The sequence below is a fragment of the Melozone crissalis genome, unplaced genomic scaffold (assembly GCF_028551555.1).
Source record: "Melozone crissalis strain CALT ecotype California unplaced genomic scaffold, PUWL_Pcris_2 ptg000019l_1, whole genome shotgun sequence".
Taxonomy (NCBI): domain Eukaryota; kingdom Metazoa; phylum Chordata; class Aves; order Passeriformes; family Passerellidae; genus Melozone; species Melozone crissalis.
Window position 1 is genome coordinate 28,589,844 of NW_026535797.1, and position 24,998 is coordinate 28,614,841.

Sequence of the window (24,998 nt, forward strand, 5' to 3'; positions counted from 1 at the left end):
CTGTGTTCCTTCAGTGTTTTTGTATCCCCAGCTGAATGTGCTCAGGACTTCTCAGTGGTAAAGACTAGAGGCTTATTTTTACTGTTGGAATGAAAAGAGTATCCAGGCATGACTTAAAGAGTTTCAATTTTCAATTAAATAGAACAGGTTTACAGCCTAAAGTTGTATTATTTCACATTTCTTTAGCAGGGAAGTGATTTCAATCATTCAGATGCAAAAGGCAGATCTGTTGTGTTACAGCTGTTTTCTCCTTCCATTGAGAATATATTTATTTTTATATTCCCTAAGATGTATGTATTTGCCCAGCATAATGAATTACATTAATTCAAGGGTCAGAAGAGGGTTGAGAATTTTTGTTTTAAGAGCAGTTCATTGTAATACAGGAGAAAAACACACTGCAGAAGGGCAGAGGGCTCAAGAACAGGGGAAGAGGCATCACCTGCAATGTCATACCCTTGTTTCTAGCACACAGAAACGTGGGTGGGAGTTGGGCATTTCTTGGTTTGCTGTAACTGAACTTACATTTAATGTTCTGGGGGTAATTTTGCACAGTGGCACTTTGTGCTCCTGGACACCAGATGGTGCTGCTAAACTGGCTGATGTGTCATTTTCACACTTGCAGTAATTGGTACTTGATTTACTTCCAAAGCTGGATCTGTACTCTCTGACCAGGTATATATTATGGGATGCAGAACTGCACCTGATAGCTCAGCCCAACACCTTGTGTTGTTTAAGGGCAGTGGTGTGAAGATTATCATGTAAACCAAGTGGGCTGTAGAATAAATATTTTAGATCTCACTGGGCAAAACCCCCCATCAACTGGTGTTCCTGCTGATTTATGCACTTGAATTTCAGCAATTTGCTTTAATAAATGTCATTTAAATTTCATTTGATAACTGCAATCAGAAACTTTGGGTGGAGACACCTTTAGTGCCAGGTTAAAACTGCAAAGAGTATTTGTAGAGACTAATTAAATAGAGCAAAGTGATGATGAGGGAGGGTTTGAGTTTGGTGGCTGCCAAAAAGCTATGAGTTGTCTGTTGTTACTTTTGGTTTGAGAAGATATGGTGGCTTAGCTATGTAATTGCATTGCAGACAGTGTTTATGATACTGTGATATACATTTGGAATTTGATTTCTGTTTATTTTAAGTTGGTTCTTATGTTTATTAAATTCCTCTGGTAATACTAATTGTGGGGCAGGAGGGATGGAATAAGACATTTTGGCCTTCAGCTGAATCCCAAAGGCTGGTGGTATGGTTTATCAGTGGATTATGAATAATGGGCTCAAATTTATTGGAGTGGTGAGGAAATTTTTTTATAGGTATTGTACTGTATTTTTCTTACAAGCTTATTTCTTTTATAGATCCCCATATTAAAGTTTCTGGAAAAAAGGAGAACGTTAAGGAAGCAAAAGAGAAAATCATGTCTGTCTTGGACACAAAAGTAAGAAAACTTTCTTAGAATGACACCTTAGCCCCTAATTTTGTGGTGACATTGATATCTTTAATGGGCGCATTTCAAGAGGAGGTATTTATGGAAGCTCTGAAGCAAAGTCTCCAATAAATGCCTTGCAGATGTTGATATTGGTGTATTCCCACATATTTAAACATTTTGAGAGAAAAATACTTGCTTGAAGCAGCTTTTCCAGATCTGAATTATATAGAAATAATATTTCCTGCCATATGGCTAAAAGCATGAGTGATTTGTTCATTGAATTGGAGTTTTACTTCAAAATCTGAAATACAGCTTCACTGCAAGCAATAGATTATGCAACCACTTCAGAGAACCTAAAATTTTGTTTCTGTTTGAAATTTGATTTTAGGAGCATTTATGCTGTTTTATGTTTAACAGTTACTCTATTCTTGCACTCTGAAACATCAGGACCAGAATTTCTAAAACATCTAGATTTTGGCTGAGGTCTCTTCTGTTCATCAGATATTATTTTTATTCAGCAGCAGCTCTTTTGGGGCAGCGTGTATGGCTCTTGTGTACCAGTTTGGCACCTTCCTGGCTCTCTGAGCACATTGCCAAGAGGAGCACTCCAGTGATAAGCACCACTTTTTTAACAACTATTGACAACATTATTGTGAGCTGTTAACAATAGAGCTTTTAAGAATAGCTGTAGGCAGTGTTTGTGTGTTTTAAAAATTCATGTACCAAAAAACACTGTTTGAGGAAGAAAAAACAGTTACTTGGTCCCATGGCTTTGATTTGCAAAGTCTTCACAATGTATTCCTTTCAGATCAAACAGGCATGCATTATTTCATTCAAAAGAGCACAGAATTAAAAGAAATCAGAATAAATTGCAGAAGGACACTTATGTCACAATTGATGAAAGTTCAACGGTATTTTAAAAGCATTAGTTGTTTTTGAAGATGGGTCTTTGGGGTATTTATCTCCACTATTTATTTCCTCACTAGAAAGAAAACAAGACCAAATTAACATCCACCTGATTCCTATTAAAAACACCATCCTTGAGTAGAAGTTTAAGTAATAGCAAAAATACTTTGGAAATACAATTTTGAAGTATGTTACTCTTAAAAAACTCAAATATTGGGATTCTGCTATGACCAAGTCAAACTGTGGCTGCTTGATTTCCAGAGCAATCGGGTAACCTTGAAGATGGATGTTTCACATACAGAACATTCTCATGTGATAGGTAAAGGTGGCAATAATATCAAAAAAGTGATGGAGGAAACAGGATGCCATATCCATTTTCCAGACTCAAATAGGAACAATCAAGCAGAGAAAAGCAACCAAGTAAGTGTTGTTTAATACTGAGCTCGTTTGTGTTGTAATTCCTGAGAGTATAAAACATTTCTAAACTTCTCTCATCAATATGGGTTTTTTGGGGATGGTGTGTTCATATTCAGGGAAATAGATTTTTGTTTTTCACGCTGTGTGGAAAGTACAGAGCTTCCTAAGTGAGCAAATCTTTAAAAACAGATGGAAACAATTTGTGATGGCTCATGAATCATTTTAATTTTTTTAAGCTAAAATTACTTTGCGCATACAGAAGTCAGCAACTTAGTGTGAATAGTAGAGAAGTGGTATGAAAAAATCTGCTTTTGTAATTTTTTTTTTTCCTGTTCAACACAATGACTTATTCAGCATGTTGATTGATTTTTTGGGGCTTTTTGCTTATGGTGTAACTTTGTTGAAGACTAAACTTAGCAAATAGCCAGCAGAAATGAATGTCCTATTGTAAGAGTTCAACTTCATTAGAATAAATCATTGAGCCTGAATTGCTCATCTTTTCTAGTGCTAATATTGGTGGAATGTTTACTTTCAAGTCTCTCATCCTTGTACTTAGAATTCCCACTTGTGCATCCTAATGGCTGCTGAGCAAAATGCAGTAATTTCAAAACATTCAGGAAAATCTACTGTTGCCTGAATATTAGCATTGAGCACATGTATGCAGTAGTAATTCCATTATTTAACCTAAAACACTGTATTTTTTGATGTATCCTTTTTTTCTAGTTGCTTAAATATATATAACATAAGATGCTGAAGCATTTTTTTAATATTGGCTGCAGTTCTCAACTAGTGTTTAAAGAACAATTAGGATGTCAGCAAGTGTGAAATGTGTTGATTTTTTTTCTTAGATTTTTTAATTTTTTTAAGGAGAGCACAACTATCTGAATAACTTCTCCATGCCTCACTTGAAAATACGATCCAATGTTTTTCACATTTTTGCTTTTCCAGGTGTCTATTGCAGGACAGCCAGCTGGAGTGGAGTCTGCAAGAGTCAGAATTCGGGTAATGCTCTAGCTCAGTGTAGTGTACCCCTAAAAACAGGGAAAAAATGCGTAGTTTTGACAACTCTAGTTTTGGGAACTCCTGTCTGCCTCTGTCTGGTGACAGCAGAAGTGTAGGAACAAATGTGAGTATCCATATGAGAAATATGCCAAGGATATTAAAACAGTGATTCACATTCTGGCTGAATTTTTAATTGGCCCAAAGTGGGTCCTGAACACGAAGTCTACACTCTAAGCAAGATGTAAATTAATTCCATACTGTGTAGAAAATCATATCTTAACTTACCTACCACAGATGGCCTGTGGAAGCTCAGGCATCCTGTGTGAATCTATGACTTGGGAAAGGCAAAATTTCTGCTTCTCACATTTTAACCATTTTCATGTATAATTTGTGTAAATAATTCAGTGTCATTCTCTTGGAGCTATTTTCTATCTTTTCCTTGTAGTTTCAACTCTTCTGTGTATTTTGGCATGGATAATGAAAAATCAAAAAAATTACCAGAAGCTTACAGCAAATTTTAAGCCAGATGTGTCACACAACCTTATTCCACATGCTCCTGCTATTTTGGAGAAAAAAAATCAACCAAAAAAAATTCAAAAAAGCCTCTGCATAAAAAAAAACCTGCTCTAGTATTCCTGGAAAAAAGAGGTGCCTTTTTCCAAATGACAGTATATTTTTATCCATGAACTCTGGACAGAGGATGTGTTTTATCACTTAAGTCATCACTGACCAGTGCATCATGACTGAGGAATAAAGTTGTTGTAGTTTGAGTAGCGATCTGGTTTTCAATATCTGTTCTTCATTGCTGTTGTAGGAGCTGCTTCCATTGGTACTCATGTTTGAATTGCCTATTGCTGGAATTCTCCAACCCATCCCAGATCCTAATTCTCCAACCATTCAGCATGTGTGTCAGACATACAACATTTCAGTTTCCTTCAAACAACGCTCTCGAATGTATGGTGCTACAGTCATTGTTAGAGGGTCACAAAACAACACTAGTGCTGTGAAGGTAATTCTGCTCCTAAGAAGGCTTCTGAATGTCATATATTTATAATTGATATGTCTAAGATGGTATATCTTGCCTCATCAGCACATGTTAGTGTGTAATTACTTGCAAACCCTGAGGGTTTGAATTTTTCCTATACATAACTTATACAGGTGAAGTGTAAAAATGCATAGAAAATAGTTTTAAGTTTAGGAGTTAGCATTGTTGGTGGTGAGGTTTTAATCCAGTGTTCAACTCCTGCACACTTGCTCAGGTTTTCAGCAATTCTGGAATATGTGCTGGTTGTACCCATCTTTTAATTCAAAAACAATGCAAACAAAAAAACATGAAATACACCTCCCATCTCAAATTGTTCATGCTGAGCTCTTCTCAACACGCACACAAATATATAACCTTGAAAGCTGCCCAATCAGTCAATAAAACTGAATCCAGCACTTGGAGGTGTGAATTTGACAGCCAAGGCATGGAGCTGCCAGGAGCCTGTTCATCTTAATAAAGTAAAAAAGTGTTCTTGGTAGGAACTGGAAGTAGGAGAGATTAATACAGTCCCAGATGGGTGGATCCCAAGGCAGTAAGAACATTTGAGCCCAACATCAAGAAGAAAGTTTTGCAAGTGTGCCTACCATGATAAATCTCTGTTGACTTTCTGACTGCCTTTGTGGCCACAAAAGGTCTGTTGGGACCAACCCATGTGGCATTGTCTTACTGCCTGTTACAGAGTGGCAATTAAATGCTGCATTTGGCCATAAAATGGGAGTAATGGGCAGAGTTTTGTTACCTTTAACAAATCGATCGTGGTTTTAAACCCAACAGCGTTTTCTAATCTTGCCTGTGGAGCACATGGCAAGAAAGAAAGCAGTCTGAGTTCTCCTTTTGCGTGCCTGTGGGCCCTGTTTCACTGGTTTCTCCCCTTTCCCCCAGGAAGGAACAGCCATGCTCTTGGAACACCTGGCTGGGAGCCTGGCCTCTGCCATCCCTGTGAGCACGCAGCTGGACATCGCGGCGCAGCATCATCTCTTTATGATGGGCCGCAACGGCAGCAACATCAAACATATCATGCAGAGGACTGGTGCTCAGATCCACTTCCCTGACCCCAGTAACCCACAGAAGAAATCCACTGTCTACCTCCAGGGCACCATTGAGTCTGTCTGTCTTGCCAGGCAATATCTCATGGTAAATACTTTCAGTGTAGCTTGTGTGAAAAAATTGCCAGATCATAGAAAATATGCTTGTTCTGCCTGTGTTTACAGGTCGCATGTAAATTAGCCTTAGAGAGGAAGGATTGCTATTACACTGCAAACAGCTGATTCAATTTTTGTCAGGGTTTGTCAGTATTTGTAGTTATTGAAAATATTTGTAATCTCTGGTAACATGACTTGAAAAATAACCTTTTTAATATAAATCCGACATAAGTAATTTAAATTTACAACAATATGCCTCTGAGTAGAGGCAGTTTTCTGAAATACTCTGTGGGTGTTGGGTGATGGGTTGTGTTTTATTTTGCCAACCTGTCTTTTCTATGTTTGTCAGGTAATTAGGTTTCTTGTGAGGGAAATGTCAGAAATTTCTTAGTTCCCATGTAGGCAAGTGTTCAATGAAATTGGGAAACCATAGGAAATAATTACTTGTTTTGATGCCTTACATTCTTTGTAGTACCACAGCCACAATTCTAGAAGGCCTTTTATAAACACAGCTCTGGTGATGAATATCATTATTTGTGGAGATTTTTGTTATATTGGTCTTTAAACTTCACAGCAGCCTTTAGCCATTATTGTAGTACTGAAGTATCTACACATTTTTCATATACGCGAATATTGAGGGACAACATGTGTGAGGACTGGACCATTCAGTTTTTGGGGTTTTTACTCTAACTTTAGTATTTCAAGTGTGTTACAGATGTTATTCATATCAGTAGGAAATAGCTATATAGCTGATCTAGAATGGGGAAGAAAAAGGTAAAAGTTAAGACTTAGGCAATGGTGAATTAGAGATTTTTTTACAAGTGTTTTTCCTTACTTCATACAGTTTAACAGGAGACTTTTAGTATGGGTGTCCTGCCATCATTTCCAGACAAGACTATGCTGATTGGAATGTCAAATATTCAGTGAATCGTTTCACCCTTGTGCTACCAAACTCTTTGTTCAGAGTCCTGGGACAGGAAGATACACCTGTATTCTTGCATACAAGAAAATGGCTTTCCCTAAAATGTCATCCTTGCTATTTTTTCTGAACTTACAGAAATTTCCTTATTTCATGGTGTGTAAATGTTACAATGTCTGTAGTTCAGTTTATTGCTACCATTTTTATGGGAAATGTCCAGTTACAAGTGCTAGGAATTTTTTGTGCCTTCTTTTTCAGGGTTGCCTTCCCCTTGTGCTCATGTTTGATATGAAGGAAGAAATTGAAGTAGAACCACAGTTTATAACACAGCTAATGGAGCAGTTAGATGTCTTCATAAGCATTAAGCCTAAGCCAAAACAACCAAGCAAGGTTTGTGCAAAGCTAATATTTTCCTTTTAGGCTTCCATGGCAAAGTTTTAGAGCTGATGAGTTGCTGTGTGCTCTTTCCCCCCAGTTTAACAGTTCATAAACTTGTGGAAGCCATATGTATTTTCTACTTGAAATACCAGTTAAACGATCCAGCAGCTCTCATTTAGGGTGATTTGACTTTCATTAAGTGCTTAATAATAAAGAAATTAGCTTTTGTATAGAATACATTGATAAAGTAGGAGGTATTTATTGTAAAATATTAGGCCAGTGTAGATAGGGCACTCTGTGTTGTATAAAATGCTAAAGCAGGCAAAAGTTCTAAAATTTTAAATGATAATTCCATTGTGTCAGTATGTGAGCTTCCCTGTGAAGGGATATATTTAATCAATACAAAGAAACATCCTGTAGAAAACGTACAAGAAGCAATTGGGTTTTGTAATTTAATTTTCCAGGAACTTATTACTTTATTCTCAGACAGCTATGAATTTAATGGTTAAATTTAAATGAACAATTGGGGTTTTGTCCACTTCAAGGTGGACCAAAAGTAAAAGGTAAAAGAGAAGATATTAATTGTTGATTCAGTTATCTAGCTCTTGAGGTGCCTAACATTTGGGCTACCAAGTATCACCAAGGTACTATAGCAATTCATTTTCTTGGAGAGGTGTTCCATCATTCTCATTGCAAATCCTTGTGAAATCCCTAGTCTTGCTCTCCTGAACTTCACACCCCTGAATTCAATTAGTTGCTAATGGATGTTAGCTCATGCTGTCTCACACTGCTGTGGTTGTGGTAGCCATGCAAAGGTATGAGGAAGAATTATCTGTGTTGCAGATCTGTTATGGAGCAGTGTTACTCACTGGTTTTCCTTTTTGTGTTGTTGTTTTCTTTCCCTGCAGTCTGTGATTGTAAAAAGTGTTGAACGAAATGCCTTAAATATGTACGAGGCACGGAAATGTCTCTTGGGACTTGAAAGTAGCGGAGTCACCGTAGTATCAAATCCCTCTACTGTCTCCTGCCCTGTTGGTCTGTCTTGTCCTGGTTTGGATATTTTGTCCTCAGCAGGACTAGGACTCACTGGGCTTGGTATGCATTCATTTTATTTATATTTTCTTTAATACAGTTTTGTTTTAAACCTAATTCACTTGTACTAGAAAAAAGTACCAGAGGTGTGTTTTGTGTAAGTAATCGGGTTAAAGGGTCAGAGAATTACAGCAGCCTCTGGCCTCTCAAGGGCTTGTTGTTATAAAACTTCTCCAAGGCTTTTGTAATCAGGCGTGGGACTCATCCCTGTAGAAAAATCTCTGGAAGTGTGCAAACCACTCAGCTGAAAGGGAGGGAAATACAGGTGAGGCAGGGTATGGCTTTTACAGCTGCTTTGGCTGTGTGATGTCCCAGGCTGTCCTGAATTTGGGTGGGTGCTTAAGCCTTGCAACAGTACTGGAAAGGTAACATAGCAAACACCACATTTCAGGTCAATATCTCACTGTAATTGAGGGGTCCATGTGCTTCTAGTTTAGACATTACCAGTAGGAAATTTAGGACAAAAATGACTAAACTACTCAGCTTAATTTTATAGAAGCGGCTTGTAGTCCAGACTGAAAATACCATTTTATTTTCAAGCTCTGCAAATACCTTTGTATCAGAAATGTATAGATAGAAAAACCAATTAGTCCCAGAAGAATGTCGTGACAAATCTTGACACAGGTCCTAGAAACTGAGTTCTCATGTAACCAGCACTGTCCCTTGTGACCTGCCATGCAGGAGCACTGTGTAGTTCCATCTCACATGTTTCCCTCGGGTCACACAGGAGAATGTGTTTCTGCCATTCGACTGTGATTTTTGATGCTGTTTCTGTGGCTGTTCTTGTCATGCTGCGCTTTGCAGGTTTGGGACTTTCACCTTTTCAGTGTGTAGTGCTGAACTGCTTTGTGAATGCTTTTGCACGAGGAGCTGGTTTGGGGGAATGTTTTGGAAGTAATCAATGGATTTGGGGGATCGCTTGCAGCCTGTATTGAAGGTGCAAAAAGAAATCGAATAGTTGTTAGTGTGCAAGTAGTGGTTGATTCACACAGGAGCTTCTGAGCAAAAGGTTATTGTGGGAAATGAAAGTGAGGTGGTGCAGTACAGTTACTTTCTTGTGTCTGTGATGCTGCTTTGAAACAAACCATCAGAAGCAGCAGAGGGGATACAGAGGGAAGCTGGGGCTGAGAAGCAGCCAGTTCAGACTCTGTTATGACAGGAGTTAGGGTCCAGTAGAAGGACAAAAAAGATGCTCCAATTCTTCTTGGATATATGATGCCCAGTTTAAGAACAAGAATTCTTAATGTGCACCAAATGAGCAGCAGGTTTAATGTTAAAATTGGTTTGTGAAATACAGGCTGGTGCAAATTACCAGGGGGGTTGTTTGTTTCTCTTCAGTTGGTACTTGGGTGAAAAATGCTTTCCTGTAAGTCTAAACTAAATATTCATCTTGCATAATTTTTTGCAGGCCTTTTAGGTCCAACAGCCCTGTCAGTCAACACCTCAACTACTCCAAACTCTCTGTTGAATGCCCTTAACAGCTCTGTGAGCCCTCTGCAGAGTCCAAGTTCAGGCACGCCCAGTCCCACACTGTGGGCAACATCTCTCGCTAACACAAACACCACAGGTCAGTGGAAGTTTAATGGGAATTAAATGAACTGTGCCACATCAACTTATTAGAATTGCAGTTGAAAAGTTGAGATTAATTAATTATTTGGAACCTTAATTCCTACACTTACCTTGGCACGGATGAATAAATATGCAAATTTAAGGTTATAACCTAATATATAACATGATGTCAAAGGCAGTGTTTTCATCTGTTTTATGTAGAAAACAAAGTTAACCTACCCAAATAAAGCATTATGGTTTTGGCATGCAATTCCAATGGAAACTTTTTAGTAAAGTATCATAGCTACATAAAATTTTAGGTCAAATAGTGTAATGCCTGAGGAAGTTAAATGAGACACTTTAACAGAACATAACCAAACTTTATTACAGGTTTTTCTGCTATTCCACACCTAATGATACCATCTACTGCCCAAGCAACCCTAACTAGTATTCTGCTGTCTGGAGTGCCTAATTATGGTCAAAACACTCCATCTCCACCACCAGGCCTGACTCCTGTTGAAGTCCACGTTAATGGCATGCAATCAGAAAGTAAAAAAGCTTCATCTTCTTTAAATGGTCATGTAAAGGTAAGTGATACTACACTGGAGAATCTGATTTCTTTGTCCTAGACCTCTACTAAGAAAAGCTGAAAGAGAAAAATAGCTATATTAGTAGATTTGTAAATCTTCTAAGTTTAAAAATACACAGCAATGTTTTCGAATATAACTTAAAGATTGAGAAATAGAATATTCAAACTTACTCTTCTGCTGTACCAGGAATGAATTCCTCATTCTCCTGCACATATAGAAAGGCGAAATTGTTTCAATATATCCTTGAGCATAAAAATCACTTCAGTGATTTGTGACACTCTTTTCAGGCCTCAAATATCAAGTATGCTGCACTGTCTGCCACATCGCTGGGAGAAAACGTGTTGAGCACAAACCACAGTGATGGAGTAAGGCAAACAAGTGCTCATGGTGCCTCAGAACAAGTGGCTGCCAAGGCAAATAGTGAAGAAGGTGAGATTTTGACACTGCATTCCGTTGTCTGGTAGTGTTTGTACAGTCTGTGTACAGTTCACGATACAGAAACGTAACAATATTCTCTCTGAATTGGTTTTGCAACCATGTTTAGGGAAAATATTGCTGGATGTCCAAGATTCATTGTCAAGGAAAGTAAATAGAGCCTGTAGTAACTGAGTTGTTGATAGAAAAACCTTAAATCAACATAAATGTACTTGCAACATTTTACTTATTCCCCAGGGAGATAACCTGTGAGGATTTTAGTATTTTTTACAGCACCTCAACTAAACTCTGCTGGTTTAAATGATGTCTTATTTTTTGCCTTTTAACAAAAGGAAATAATGTTACTGAGAAGGTTTTTTGCAGAAAATTATGTAGCTCTAACCTAGATGACACTGGGAAACAATTTTGTGTGTTTTGCAGCAGCATTTCAGCTATGCTGCCCTTTAGAAGCTAAAGTACTTAACTGTCCCCATCATTCTTGGAGGGGGGAAAAGCAGCTCCACTTCAACTTGAGCAAATATGTGTAAAGGCCTTGTTTCCCTTGTCAATACTGATCAAGGAGATCATCTCTTATTTAGGGTGGTGGTCATTTGAAATGCTGATTTGAATAAAAGGAACATTGCCAATTTAGGGTGATAAATATTTCTAGAAACATGTTCTGAAGATATTTGAACATGAAGTGGGGGGAGCTCTTATTCCAGCAGAAGTTACTTGAGCACCTGGTAAAGTCCATTAAAACTGGGTATAAAATCAAATTTCTTCAGAATACTTAGTCACTTTGAATTGTCAGTCTTCACATTGGTTATTAATAAATATTACTTACAATATTTTAAGAAAGAAAATACTTAGTGTGACTGTCGATGCGAATACGGACGCCTTTTTTGTGCATTTGAACTTGCACATCTTGACTGCTTAACCTTGGCCTGAATACAGTCCTGTAATGAGGAAGAGGAGGTTTTCTCCCACAGCTCATTCCCCCAGAGAGCTCCCTGGAGCACAGCAGGGTGGTTGTTGACGTCTCCTTTCTTGGCCTGGTAGGTTGCAATGACGCTTTTGTGGAGGTGGGCATGCCTCGGAGTCCGTCGCACTCAGCCAACACCAGTGACCTGAAGCAGATGATGAGCTCTTCCAAGCAGGCCTGTGCCAAGAGACAAACGGTGGAATTACTGCAAGGCACCAAAAACTCCCACTTACAGTAAGCTGAGTGTATAAACATAGATCAGTGCAACTTCCACAACATAAAATTATTTCACATGCTTTTATACACAGAATAGGTGCTTCAGTCATAAGATAGTCAAAGAACTGATTTAATTTGGCCTTGATTTTCTATCACTTTAGGTGTTAATATAGCCCCCTGTTTGTCTGGTAACTGCAGACTTTGAATGCTTTTTGTTCATCCTGTTTGCCTTTGGGTTCAAAAATGTCTTTGCTCTTCCACAAAAGAATGGAGGATCCTTGTTAGAGGTACTTTCATTACCTGTTTCTAAAGTATATGCTTTTGCTTCTTTATTGATTGCTTAGAGAATGATTTCTGACAGCTTTTTCCTTTTGTACCTGAGGCTGTTTTCTTCTTAGGAAAGCTGTGCTCAGGGCATAGCAGCATGTTCTCAGACACTTGTCTCAGTGCTGATTTTGGTTGGGTTGGCTCTTTAATGACCCAGCAGTGGGAAAGGGTTGTTTGAGTCATAATACATCTTGGCAGCACAGGTTTTGTTCATAATGCAGTGTTTTTGTCCAGTGTACTCATGTTCTCACTGTTTGTTTGGGAACTGTTTATCACCACTCTTTTGAGACACATATTTTCTTTTGCTTCATTTATTTACACTGTCAAGGCTATGATATGTATTTCATTCTGCTTTCACAGTTTAAAAATCCAAGGAATCCTGCTTACCAAATTTGGTTGTTTGTGTGTCTTGTTCTTTTTGTTGAGGACATAGTGCTCACAGTTTCCTTGGGGATAGTAGTTTACAGCTTCTAAAACATGATGACTTTTTATTGTATTTTTGGGGTACCCCTGTGGCAGGGAGGAATGATCAATTTGACGCCATGTTCTCAGAAGGTTAATTTATTATTTTAGGATACTATATTATACTAAAGAATGCTATACTAAACTATATTAAAGAATACAAAAAGGATATTTACAGAAAGCTAAAAAGATAATAATGAAAACTCATGACTCTTTCCAGAGTCCTGACACAGCTTGGCCGCAATTGGCCAATGAGTGAAAACAACCGACACCAGAAACCAATTAAACAATCACCTGTTGGTAAACAATCTCCAAACACATTCTAAAGAAGCAAAACACAGGAGAAGCAAATCAGATAATTATTGTTTTCCTTTTTCTCTCATGGTTCTCAGCTTCCCAGGAAAAAAATCCTGGGCAAAGGGATTTTTCCAGAAAATGAGAATGCCACACTTTTAAAATAAGAGTTTATACTGTTCTGGAGTAGCCCTAAAATGTGGCTGAGTTGAGGGAAAAAAAAATTGCACCAAGAGTTAATGTAGGCATGAAGAACTGCAGTTATTGAAGCTGTGAAATCAAGCAGAGCCTATGTCAACTCTCTTAGTTCCTATTATGCAATCCCTTTTTATCTTACAACAATGAACCTGTTAGAACTGCTGGCCTGAGCAAGGCTAAACAGGAAATCACACTGTGTAGGATTGCATGCAATAATCCCAGATACAGCTGAAAACTGAATCTGTAAGCTCTACCTTGTATTTGGTGATACGGGAAGGAGAAACACTTGTTTTCCTTCACTGACAGGAAAAGGCACAGGAGAGCTGACACGTTTGGAAATATTGCTAAAAACGCTGAGCTCTCTGTGTACAGACACATCTCAAACTTGGCAGCCGGGCTGCTCAGGGTGAAGCTGATTGGCAGAGCTGCACTGAGGTGCCCCAGCCCGAGGTGTCCCCGAGCTGACAGTGTGTTTGTCCCGCAGCACCGCGGAGAGGCTGCTGGCCGAGGCCGAGCTGGGCGCCCCCGAGAGCCCCGTGGCTGACAAGAAGGCCCCGGGCAGCGAGCGCGCGGCCGAGCGGGCGGCAGCCGCCCAGCACAACTCCGAGAGAGCGCGCCTGGCCCCGCAGCCCTCCTTCGTCAACATGCAGGTGGGTCCCCTGGATGAGGCCAAGGAAGGGCAAATCTTGATAATTGCAGAGTGAAGTTACCGTAGAATGCAGAGGTGACTGGCCCTGGAGACTGAATTGTCATTACCAGTTCAGTAAAAGCATTCACAGCTGTTTCACTGAGGAGTGGGTTGTCAATGAAAAGTCTTGAAAGCTGAAAAGCTCTTCTTTTCTGTAAGAAAAATTTAAGTACAGAAAATTGTGTGGCTGTGTTTGTCTCCACAAGCATCATTTGCCTGTTAGAAATTTTACATTGTTGTTTGGAGAACATTATAGCTACAAAATACATATTACAACTTTTCATGTGCAGTGACAGCTTGGTTAATTACAGCCTACAAATATAAACTACTGCCATGGTACTGCAATCTTCAAAGAGGGAGGAGACCCCTTTGTCAGGAAATGGTAACAGGGTTATTTTCAGACTAGATCTGTTTAGGTGTGGGCATAAGTGTATGGAGTAGTGGAACAAGAGGCAGACTAGCATTTTGCAGCCCTTTTCTTCAATTATTCCTCTAGTTACTTTCAGAAGAGAATGCAATACCTCAGGCTAATACAGCATTTTCGTAGTTTTGTGTTTAGATTTCCGAATTTGTAATTCAGCAAAGTGTAGCTTGTTTAATCAGGGGTATTTAAACTTTGCATCTTACATTGATATAGGTAGAATGCAAGCAAAAGTTCTTTAAATTCTCTCAAAACCTACGTTCTTTTCCTTTCACAAGATGACTGCATGGAGGAGAACCAAACCTGGAAGATTATTGAAAATAACTGTGGTGCCCAGATTTACAAAGATATATTATCTTTTTTGTACTGCTAAGGAATGTCCTAAATGCTAAGAACAGATAGTTAAGGAAGAGAAACTATGCTTTAAAAATATCTTATTTTAAAATATTGAAGACAAAAATTCTTCCTAAGCTGTTTGTAAATACTGCTGCAGCCTCACTCATATGGAAATCAGATAGTTATTAAAAATCTTTATCTATGTTTGAGTGAATTCTTTAAGTAACTAAGGCTCTAACTGGGCTACCATGAAATTATTGTGCAGTATTTCTGGTTTCTCCTAGATGTATTTTCTGGCCACTTTGAAAGCCTTTGTTTTCATGGAGTTGAGTACTGGAGTGACATTTAGTTAGAATTGCAATTAAATTATCTTCTGTATGTTTAATTTTTAGGCATTTGACTATGAACAGAAGAAACTACTAGCAACCAAAGGTATGTGGATGAGCAGTGACTTCAGAAAAGTTTGTTAGCACATGGATGAAATTATTTCCTGAAGTTTCAGTTTTGTAATCTGATTTTTAATAAAATCTGAAAGTGGTAGTGAAACGTTTGTATATTAGCTTTATGTTCCAAAAAATTTCTTCATACCGACCTAGTATAGAATACAATATAAGCAGCTTGCAGATAGGATGTGTAAGTACATCCATGTGCAATGATCAATATGGTTTTTAGAGAGCTTATTTCTCTAATACTTTATTTGGATGCAACTTAAACTTTAAGGTGTTTGCCATATCATCTAAATGGCCTCTCATTTCAGGGATAAATTAAGTTGTAGAATTGGTAAGTGACTTAACCATATTTTTGACCTTGTTATAAAATAAACCAAATTACCTGTTCACCAAAAGAAAAACAGAAGGTCCTCTCTTTGAAACAGATGTGATTTTTTTTTTTTTAGCTTCCATGCAGCCCTGTGGGATTTAACTATCTTCTGGCAGAGTAGATTGCTTTAAGGAAGGGTAGGATTCAAGATATGTAGCAAGTGGAGGTGTTTAGGTTTTGCTGTTTGCTGGGTTCAGGCTGTTAGCAAACATCACTTCAGTATTATCTTCTCAGTACCCTGACTAAGGCTGAGATTTACTGATTTGTCTCTATTTTCAGCTATGTTAAAGAAGCCAGTTGTAACAGAAGTGAGAACTCCAACAAATACTTGGAGTGGTTTGGGGTTCTCTAAATCAATGCCTGCAGAAACGATCAAGGAACTAAGAAGAGCAAATCATGTATCATACAAGCCTTCCATGACAACCACATATGAGGTATATAAAAGTATACTGTAATGAAAGTTTACTTTTAGTGAATGATACAGTTGTTTCTCTTGAGAAATGTCTAACTTCTGTGAAAACAAAGCCTTGCAGATAAATGTTGTAAATATTTTTTTATGGTGAAAAATATTTCTTACACAAATATTAAGGCATATGGAATACATTCAGCCCAACACACAAAGTTGCATCTGTTTCACAGATAAGTCATAGAGCATAGATATCTGCTTCTTAAAATATATTTGTTTAAAGGAGCTTTGAACAACTTAGAGGACCAAACATCTCAGAAGCTGCAAACCAGCAACCGGGAATTTGCAACCTAATGAGAACAGAGTATGTATGACAGATAAACTGTATCATGTGTATCACTGCATGGTGGAGGAGAACAGCAGAACCAGCATCTCATCTTTCCTGCTGTGGACAGAACTGGAACAGCTGTCTCTTCTTGCACTATCCACCGAGCTCAGAATTTTCCTAGGCACAAGGCAAGAGAGTCCAGCAATTCTCTTCAGAGTCCCAGCATGGGAATCTTGCAGGGAATTTGTTCCTTTCTTCTCAAAGGCATGCTGAAGTTGTTTTTTACTGTGCTTCCCTGCTTAAATCCTTTCCATCTTCCATGAAGACACCTTTTTCTCTCCTGCTTGTGTGCCCCTTGAAGAAGGGGACTTCATAGTTCTCTAGGATATACCTGTCTGTTAATGCAAAAGAAATATTCAGGTGGGATAAAAATGTGCCTTGGTGTTCTCCACTTGGCATAGCAACTTCCTGAGCCATTCAGCTACATGTAGTAGGCTTGGCTACACAAGATGCAGTAGTAACTAGGGGAAAGAAAAAACTGCAACCAAAATCTGCAATTTTCTTTTGCATACTTTCCTGTCTTGGTTGAGCTGGGGTGGGGTTTTCCCCAAGGCCTTGATGTCTAAAATCTCTAGATAGGTCTGTGATTCTAACCAAGAAGAGTGTTTCTTCAGGGCTGCCAGTTTTACTAAACAGTGTAAAAGATTGCCTCCTAAGTGATGCTTTTCAAGTGCAATTTGGTAGGAGTGTATAGAATTAAATTGTTCATTTCCATAGTTTTTAGCTCATGTAAGTATGTGATATCTACAAGGCTGATTTCTTTTGGGTATGTTCCCATGGAATACTGCTGCCTGGTATTGCTGCATTCTGACTCACAGTGATGAGAGTTGATAATAAGTATTTCACAGGTATGTGAAAATCTATTTAAAAAGACCCCAGACAAAACAACTACAAATTCACATGGCATTGCAGAATTGTTGTTGTAGTATAGTGTGCAAGACTGTTGTCAAGTAGTGTGTACTTGATCCACTTATCTTCAGATAAATGTTCTGTTATGTTCTCTTCCCTGTGAAGGGATGTAGTCAATAGACTGCTTTGTCTAGAATTTGTGTGGGAATTTGATACCATGGAATGTTTTGGAAACAAACTTGGAAATACTGAGCAATTTATTTTGAATCATGTCCTTTAAATAACTTCTTCTTAAAAACTGTAAGCTGCACATGTTTTAGGCACACCTGCTGTTTTTGTGTCCGGTTTGCAATTATTTGCCTATTGATCAACTGCCAGAAGAATGTTTGGGAGCGTTAAAAGCTGCTTTTCAAGCAAGCTGCTTCAAAGAAAACATCTGAGTCACAATGAAAGCTCTGTTTTCAGCCCAAATTTTCTGTCTGTGGTTTGCAGGGCTCATCCATGTCTCTGTCCCGGTCCAGCAGTCGGGAGCACCTGGGCAGTGGCAGTGAATCTGATAACTGGAGAGACCGGAACGGCCTTGGACCCTCTGCTCACGACTTTGTCTCCTCAATTGGCAGCCCCAAAAGGAAACAAAACAAATCAGGTTAATAATCCCTTATAATCTGCTTAAAAGAAAATAATCATTTTGATACCAGTATTTATTTTGAAATGAATGTATCGTGACTTCACAATGGATTTAAATTACTGACACCTTGTAATTACTGTTTTTACAAATTGAGAAGTGTAAGCTTGTATTGCAGCAGGACACGAAATGAATGACACACACAAGCTGAAATGTTTAAGGTAAAAAGAGGGTAGTTTATTTTCAAATTCTAATATTTGTAGACTTCTTTTAAAAGTGACTATGGATTGGAGGATGAAATTGCTACTTTTCCAGCTACACTGGTCAAACTAATAGTCTTATCAATTTTTCTTCTTCTAGAAAGAAATGTAAAACAATTATTATTTCCATTAAAATGTGTAAAAAGTTCCATTATAAAAATGTAAGCATCAGAAAGCTTAGTAGAACTTAGAAAAACAAAGCAACAAGCTTTTGTAACATGATAATCCAAATAATGGTCTGAAAGGAAAGCTTTTAAGGATATTTGTTAAATGCCAGACATCCGTGCTGAAAACTCTTTGCTGTCATGGAGTGGGTTTTTAAGGCGTACCAAAAGCAGACCTGTAAAAAGGCTTATTTCTAGATCACTCTCGTTCTGCTCTGTTGCTGATGCAACAGCAGCCAGGGCTTTGGGCTGTTTGCTCACTAGTGAAGTCATAATCCATGCTGAAACTGGATTTTAAAGCATGAGTCTCCTCATGGAGATAAAATTTACAAGAACGCTGTGTAGTGACAGGACAAGGGGGAGTGGCTACAAAGAGAGTAGGTTTAGCCCAGATATTATGAAAAAATTTTCCCTATGAGGGTGCTGAGGGTCTGGCACAGGGTGCCAAGAGAAACTGTGGCTGCCCCTGCATCCCTGGAAGTGTCCAAGGCCAGGCTGGATGGGGCTTGGATCAGCCTGGGATAGTGGAAGGTGTCCCTGCCCATGGCAGGGGGTTGGAATTAGATGATCTTTCAAGTCCCTTCCAACCCAGGCAATTCTATGAAAAGAAGCTTGTCCATGTGTTTGGCATGGCCAAGCATGATTTTAAATACTGGTTTCTGTGGATACAGGCTGTATGTTTTGCAGTGACTTTTTAAACATTGTTGGACGTTTAAAAATTGTAATTTTACTTTTAGTTTTACTCTTAGAAACTATATTTTTTACTAAGTTAATTGATGCCTTTCTGAAAAAGTGAGAACTGGAGGTCGAGAGTACTAAGTCCATACTGCCTATCTGCTTTATGGGGAAATAAGTACTGTGGCTGTTTATGCTTTTTTTTGTTGCTTTTTCTTTTAAAAGTGAATAAGCCTAAATCTCAGACTCAAAGTACACACATAATAAATTTCGGTATGGTAAGAAAGGATAGCTCCAATTAGAAAAAATATTCACGGTTTTAAAAAGCACATTAGTTGAGCTGTGAATGGCTGCACATCGTATTCTAAGTACTTGAAGAACTGAAGAGATGACAAATGTATTTGAAATCAATCTATTGATGTTTTCAACCTAATTGGACAAAACTGGAAGTTCTAGGTTAATTAAAATAAGTAAGGATTAAAAGTGTGTTTACATGTGTGTTAGAAGAAAATTAGAAACACAAATACATTGGCTGTGAAGGACAATGTTCTATGACAGCTGTAGCTTTCCCAGGAAATAAAATGTGTGGATAAAGGATAAAAGAATCAGTGATGAGTTGGATGGACAAAAGTAGGGCTATAGAAAACAAACACCAGAACATAATTAATGATAAGATTGCTTTATGTTGTTCATTCTCTCAGACCACTGGGAGGCTTTTTTCTGAAAAATAGATTTAAATACTTTGTAAATGTAATGATCTAGCTGAATACAGTGTTGGTGGGAAGCCATGCCCTTCTGTGATGTGTCTGAAAAGTGAACTTGTTCCCTTCCAGCTGAGCACTATCTCAGTAGCAGTAACTACATGGACTGCATTTCCTCGCTGACAGGAAGCAATGGCTGTAGCCTCAACAGTTTGTTCAAGGGATCTGATCTGCCTGAGCTCTTCAGCAAGCTTGGTTTGGGCAAATACACAGATGTATTCCAGCAGCAAGAGGTTGGTGTTCCTTTGAGAGGCAGCTTTGTGTTGGTAGGATGTTTTCCAGCACTAGTTGTGCTGTCTCTTCACCAAAAGCCACTTAGAACTCACTTTGTGACAGGGTTTTCCTGAGCTGTTCTTTCAAAGCTGGGTCATACATTTTACAATTGTGGTAAATACTCAAAACCTCAAGACTCATAAATAAGACTAACTGATTTTCTCTGCTTTTCCTGAACTGGTTACTTTTAAATTTCTCCTTTTCTGTCACAAGTGTAGCAAATTGAGCAACTATGTGAAGCAGCCATTGAAAAGCCATGATTGCTGCCTACATGAGTAACTGTAAAATGGAGCAGGGGGAAAAAATGAGATTGTTCTGAACCACGTTTATTACTTAATACTTTTGTGTAAAGACTTGTTTTGCATAGTTTTCCTATTTTTTTAATTCTAGATTGATCTGCAGACATTCCTCACTCTTACTGATCAAGATTTGAAAGAGTTGGGAATTACCACTTTTGGTGCCAGAAGAAAAATGCTGCTTGCAATCTCAGGTAAAAAACTCAGAATGCCATTTATTGATTTTAAGCACTGTTTGTATTCTTCTCACTCAAATTGTGTATTTGTAGCCAACAAAGGAAATAAAAACCTTGGAAAGAGTGAAAAGTATGCCTAGAATCTATAGAGGTACTATTAGCTTGCCCTTCACCAGAGGTGCTTAAACCCAGGCTTTATAAAGCTTTTCCCTTACCTAATACCAGCTCACTTGCAGGAGTCCTGTAAAGCTCCAGCTTGGTAGAAAGTTCATCTCACATTGTGAAGTTTAATGCCCCAAAATTGTGGGTCCAGGAATTTCTGAGATTACAGGCACTGCAGGACCTGAACAGCACTACTTACCAGTCACAACTGGCATTTTCAACCTTTTGGTTCCCTGTCCTCCATTTTATTGATTAGCAGAGCAGTCATCCTACTGGGAAAAAGTGCCTACTTGCAGGGGGCTTTTGGGGTTTTTTTGTTTTGTTTTTTGATTTGCAAAGCTACTTGGTTCAGTAGCAGTCTTGAAAATCTGTGTAATCTCTCAGCAATTTGTATCTAGCACAGAGTTTGTTTACAAGAACAGGAAAGATGGGAAAAGAAGAATCTTTTAGATGAGCTATTACTAACACAAGATTAGGGTTCATGTTTAAATGAGAGGTGAGCATCTGTTTTTTTCTGAAAGTCCTTGTTAAAATACTGCTTCAGTTTTATGTTTGAAGTAAAGAATTGTCATTGAGAAATGATGAAGTTGGTAACAAGCATTTCTGTCAGTCTCAGTCTACACTGCATGGTTGGGCTTCCAGGAAGATTGCAGTGTTTGAGTATTGTAAGAGAAACTTTTTAAAGTTTCAGCTATGTCAGTTTGATCGAAATCAATATTGCAAAAAATTATCAGTGCCAAATAAGAATTGTCCCAGGTAGAGCCTCTGAGCCTCAACCTGATGCTCTTAATTATCCTGTTGGACTGTTTGTTAATTGGAGTACCTCACAGATATTTTCAGTGCATGCCCTATCTGCCTGAAATACTTTGTTCATTCAAACAGAAGTTGTGCATTTGGTTGACAGAAAGCATTAAAATGGGTTTCTGTGGGTGTGCTTGCCCCCTCCAGAACTGAACAAAAACCGAAGAAAGCTCTTTGACCCATCCAACATCCGTGCCTCGTTCCTGGAAGGTGGAGCCAGTGGGAGACTGCCGCGCCAGTATCACTCGGACATTGCCAGCGTCAGCGGGCGCTGGTAGCAGGAGGCTGGGCTCAGAAAGCAGCTGGAAAGATGGACATGGCAATCCTGTGGACAGCCTTCACTGCACACCACCCTCTGCACTTTGGTAGTTTGGGTGTCAAGGACCAAAGCAAAGTTTTGTCTGCACAATCCTGTGCCAAAAAATCAGAGAGAACACGTTTTGTCAGTTGTCTTTCGAAACACCAAATGTGGGTTACGTTTTACTCATGTAGATTGGACAGAATTTGCAATAATAATAATATAGGGTTCTTTGTTTAGTATTTTATTACCTATAACTATAATGTATGCACTGAATTTTGTACTTTGTTGAATGAAGGAAGAATGAAGAGCTGGGATGCCAGAGAGCATAGATTTGGCTTTATCAAGATGGATTTTTCTGGTACTGCTTAAAATAATTATTGAGGTCTTTCTGCACTTTACATGTTCTGATTTCTTGTCCTGTGGAAATTTATTTCTCTTTCATTTCCATATCAATTTTTATATTGGCACTAATCAAATTTTTTCAGGTGTTCCTGCATTAAGTCACATCTCACTATAATGGTACTAGAAACTGGTTCTTATGCAGATTTTTGTTTCTCCTCTCTCTGTCTCCCAGGTAGTTATCTGAAGAGATTGTTCCAAAATCAAGTCACTTGGTAGTGGACCAGTCCTATTATGCTCTTATAAAGCAGTCTAATACTGCCTGCAATAATACTCACTGTAACAAATGCAATGAAAGACCAAAATGGACCTTGCAATATTAACCCTTTTCAGTCAACATATTTAACTGCTGCCTTTATGCTAAAACTGTTTTTAATGGTTGTCTCAAAGCAAAGGGCTATTTTTAGTACCCTGCCACTAAAGGACACTTATTTATATCAGACTTTTATTTTTAGATTCTATACACCTACAATACGTAACAGATTAAACTGATCTACTGCAGATTTATGGTAGAGACCAAAAGGCATTCATCAAACTAGAGCTCTGTGCTGTCAGTTTGATTAAACAGACAACTAATCTAATTTGACAAGACAGCACTGTTGCCATTTAATAAATGACACATATTACTTACATGACTATGCATGCAGCAATGAAGTGACCTACATAAAATAGGTGTAATAGCATCTGTTTTGTTCGATCTAGATTTGTAATTGTCAGCTGCAGAAGTGTTTGAAACTCTGGAGATGAACTATTTCTGAAACAAGTTATGTTCAACAGAAAGAGTCCATGTTATAAGTGGCTAGAGCTAAATTTTGCATTCTTATACTGTGAAAGTCCGAAAGAGATTTGGCAATGTTATTCCTCTGTCTTTACAGGTGTTGTGTTATGGGTTTATGAAGGGTTTCAATGTAATGAAGGAATCCATTAAGTGCCTCTTTTTGCAATGCTATGTATAGTTTCCAAGCATTAATTGAAAAGCATTCCCATGAGAAATATTGTGAATTACCTTACCTCTACTGTAATGTATTATTTATGTTCAGTGTACAAGCCTTTTGAGATGGACATAAACCACTGTGCTCTTAACAGAAGGCATTAGAATAACATTTACAGTAGTTGGGGTTTATGTAAAAATGGGTGAGAGAGTTTTGACACTTTCCATGGGTAATTCTTTCTTTTAAGGTGAGAATGCAAAATGATCTATGGCAAAAATTGCACACACAAAGGGAATTTCAAGAGACTATTATTTGAGGGCATAGATGATCAAGCAATAATATAAAGTCTTGTGGTTAGCTAAAAATTGCTGCTCAGTGGTCATTTCAGCCATATCTACTTAATGGTGTATACCTGGGTGACTTCCCCTGTAGATCAAGTAGCAGCTTTGGTTTTCAAATGTCACTGCAGATGTGACTGGCTAAAGCTGTATCTGGTACTCACACTTGTTCACAGCAGCTTCCTCTGCTCAATGCCAAGAGTCAATATCCACATGTCTAGGAGAGATTTGTGTGTGTGTGTGTTGCACAGGCAAGAGCAACTTCATGGAAACCCTCTTGGAAGCCACCACTTCTCATTCTAAAGCTATTTACACTTGTGCTTGCTTCTAAGCATGCAGATAGTTCCATTCACACAGACTATTTATGTGCTTACAGATAAGCTGTTGTTTAAATGTTTGCATTTGCAAGCCCAGCGCTTGCAAATCAAATTGTATTCAGACTCCTTATTTCATAAAATGTTTTTAATGAACTAAATATTCAGCAGCACTTTGTACAGAATTTTCTGCAACCCCTTCTTGCTTTTTTTGCCTAAAATTAAAAGCATCCAAAAGCTTTGCACTCAAATTTTTAGCCTTTTGTAGGTACGTGCTATCCATCCAGATGGTACTATACTCAGAAACTCATTTTCTTACAGTATTAAGTTGATGTGGTCTTTTGCTGAGCAGTGATTATTTCATCTACACCAAAGTGAAGAATTTCCCATGAACAACATTTTTTTTTAGTAGGGCTTCACATTAAAAAAAAAAAAAAAAACCACACTGGAAGTAAATTCTCACTTACTTTGATTCCACAAAGGGAATATAACAGTACAGTGTATCGTATTGTTAGTGTTACATTATGCACAAATATTTGACTTGCTACATAAAATGTTAGTTTTAAATCTGTGCCTTAACAGTGACCAGTTATCTGTAAATATAGAGCAGATACAGATTGTATTTTTGTGGGTTGTGTCCTTTTAGTGATTTTTTTAAGAAAATGAAAGTTGAAATTAAAACATTAAAAATGGAAATTTTTCAAACTAATCAGTGTTGCATAAAATAAATTTATATAACTCCCTTGTATTCTGATTGGTTCATGAAATATTTTTATATAGACCCAGTTCCAGGGATGCTTGCTTGTTAATAAAATATAAAAAGCACTATTTGACATAATGGCAACATGTTTCTTTCACATGGTAATGCTTTATGTGTTTTACTGTTCTATTTGTATCACATATATTGTCTTTGTCTGGGTTTTAAATGAGAATGCTTTTTTGGGGTGCCTCTCCTTAATCTAAGAGGAGTTAAATTATGACAGGTTCAATTCTGAGCAGATTTTAGTGGTTTGGCTCATGAACTCTGTTCTTTCTTTGGTCTTCCCATTTTAATGACTCTTTTGGTCAGGTTAGCAGAGAGTTGTGTATTTTTTCATTATGGCCATTGTACTGTCACTTCCAGTGTAGGAGCAAGTGGTGGGGAGGGGAAAGGGAATTATTTCTGCAGGCTGCTGGGGCATGACCAGTCAGGCTGGCCAGAGGCACAGCTGTGACACTGAGGTGACATGCACACAACAGGCACAGTC

General features: G+C 38.2%; 1 protein-coding gene across 2 annotated transcripts in view; it reads left to right on the top strand.

Annotated features, from left to right (window-relative positions):
• The window catches only part of BICC1 (BicC family RNA binding protein 1), an 89,781-nt gene extending 65,234 nt beyond the window's left edge, over positions 1–24,547 (top strand). For both annotated transcript variants that reach the window (XM_054277315.1, XM_054277316.1), the window contains 18 exons: positions 1,365–1,444; positions 2,603–2,761; positions 3,707–3,760; positions 4,575–4,769; positions 5,688–5,939; positions 7,125–7,256; positions 8,153–8,339; positions 9,745–9,903; positions 10,275–10,471; positions 10,762–10,903; positions 11,948–12,104; positions 13,852–14,017; positions 15,205–15,244; positions 15,911–16,065; positions 17,767–17,920; positions 19,832–19,992; positions 20,423–20,522; positions 21,615–24,547. In XM_054277315.1, coding sequence (XP_054133290.1) covers positions 1,365–1,444; positions 2,603–2,761; positions 3,707–3,760; positions 4,575–4,769; positions 5,688–5,939; positions 7,125–7,256; positions 8,153–8,339; positions 9,745–9,903; positions 10,275–10,471; positions 10,762–10,903; positions 11,948–12,104; positions 13,852–14,017; positions 15,205–15,244; positions 15,911–16,065; positions 17,767–17,920; positions 19,832–19,992; positions 20,423–20,522; positions 21,615–21,745 — 2,621 coding nt within the window. In that variant the 3' untranslated portion in view covers positions 21,746–24,547. The remainder of the gene's footprint in view (positions 1–1,364; positions 1,445–2,602; positions 2,762–3,706; positions 3,761–4,574; positions 4,770–5,687; positions 5,940–7,124; positions 7,257–8,152; positions 8,340–9,744; positions 9,904–10,274; positions 10,472–10,761; positions 10,904–11,947; positions 12,105–13,851; positions 14,018–15,204; positions 15,245–15,910; positions 16,066–17,766; positions 17,921–19,831; positions 19,993–20,422; positions 20,523–21,614) is intronic.
• The last annotated feature ends 451 nt before the right edge of the window (positions 24,548–24,998 follow it).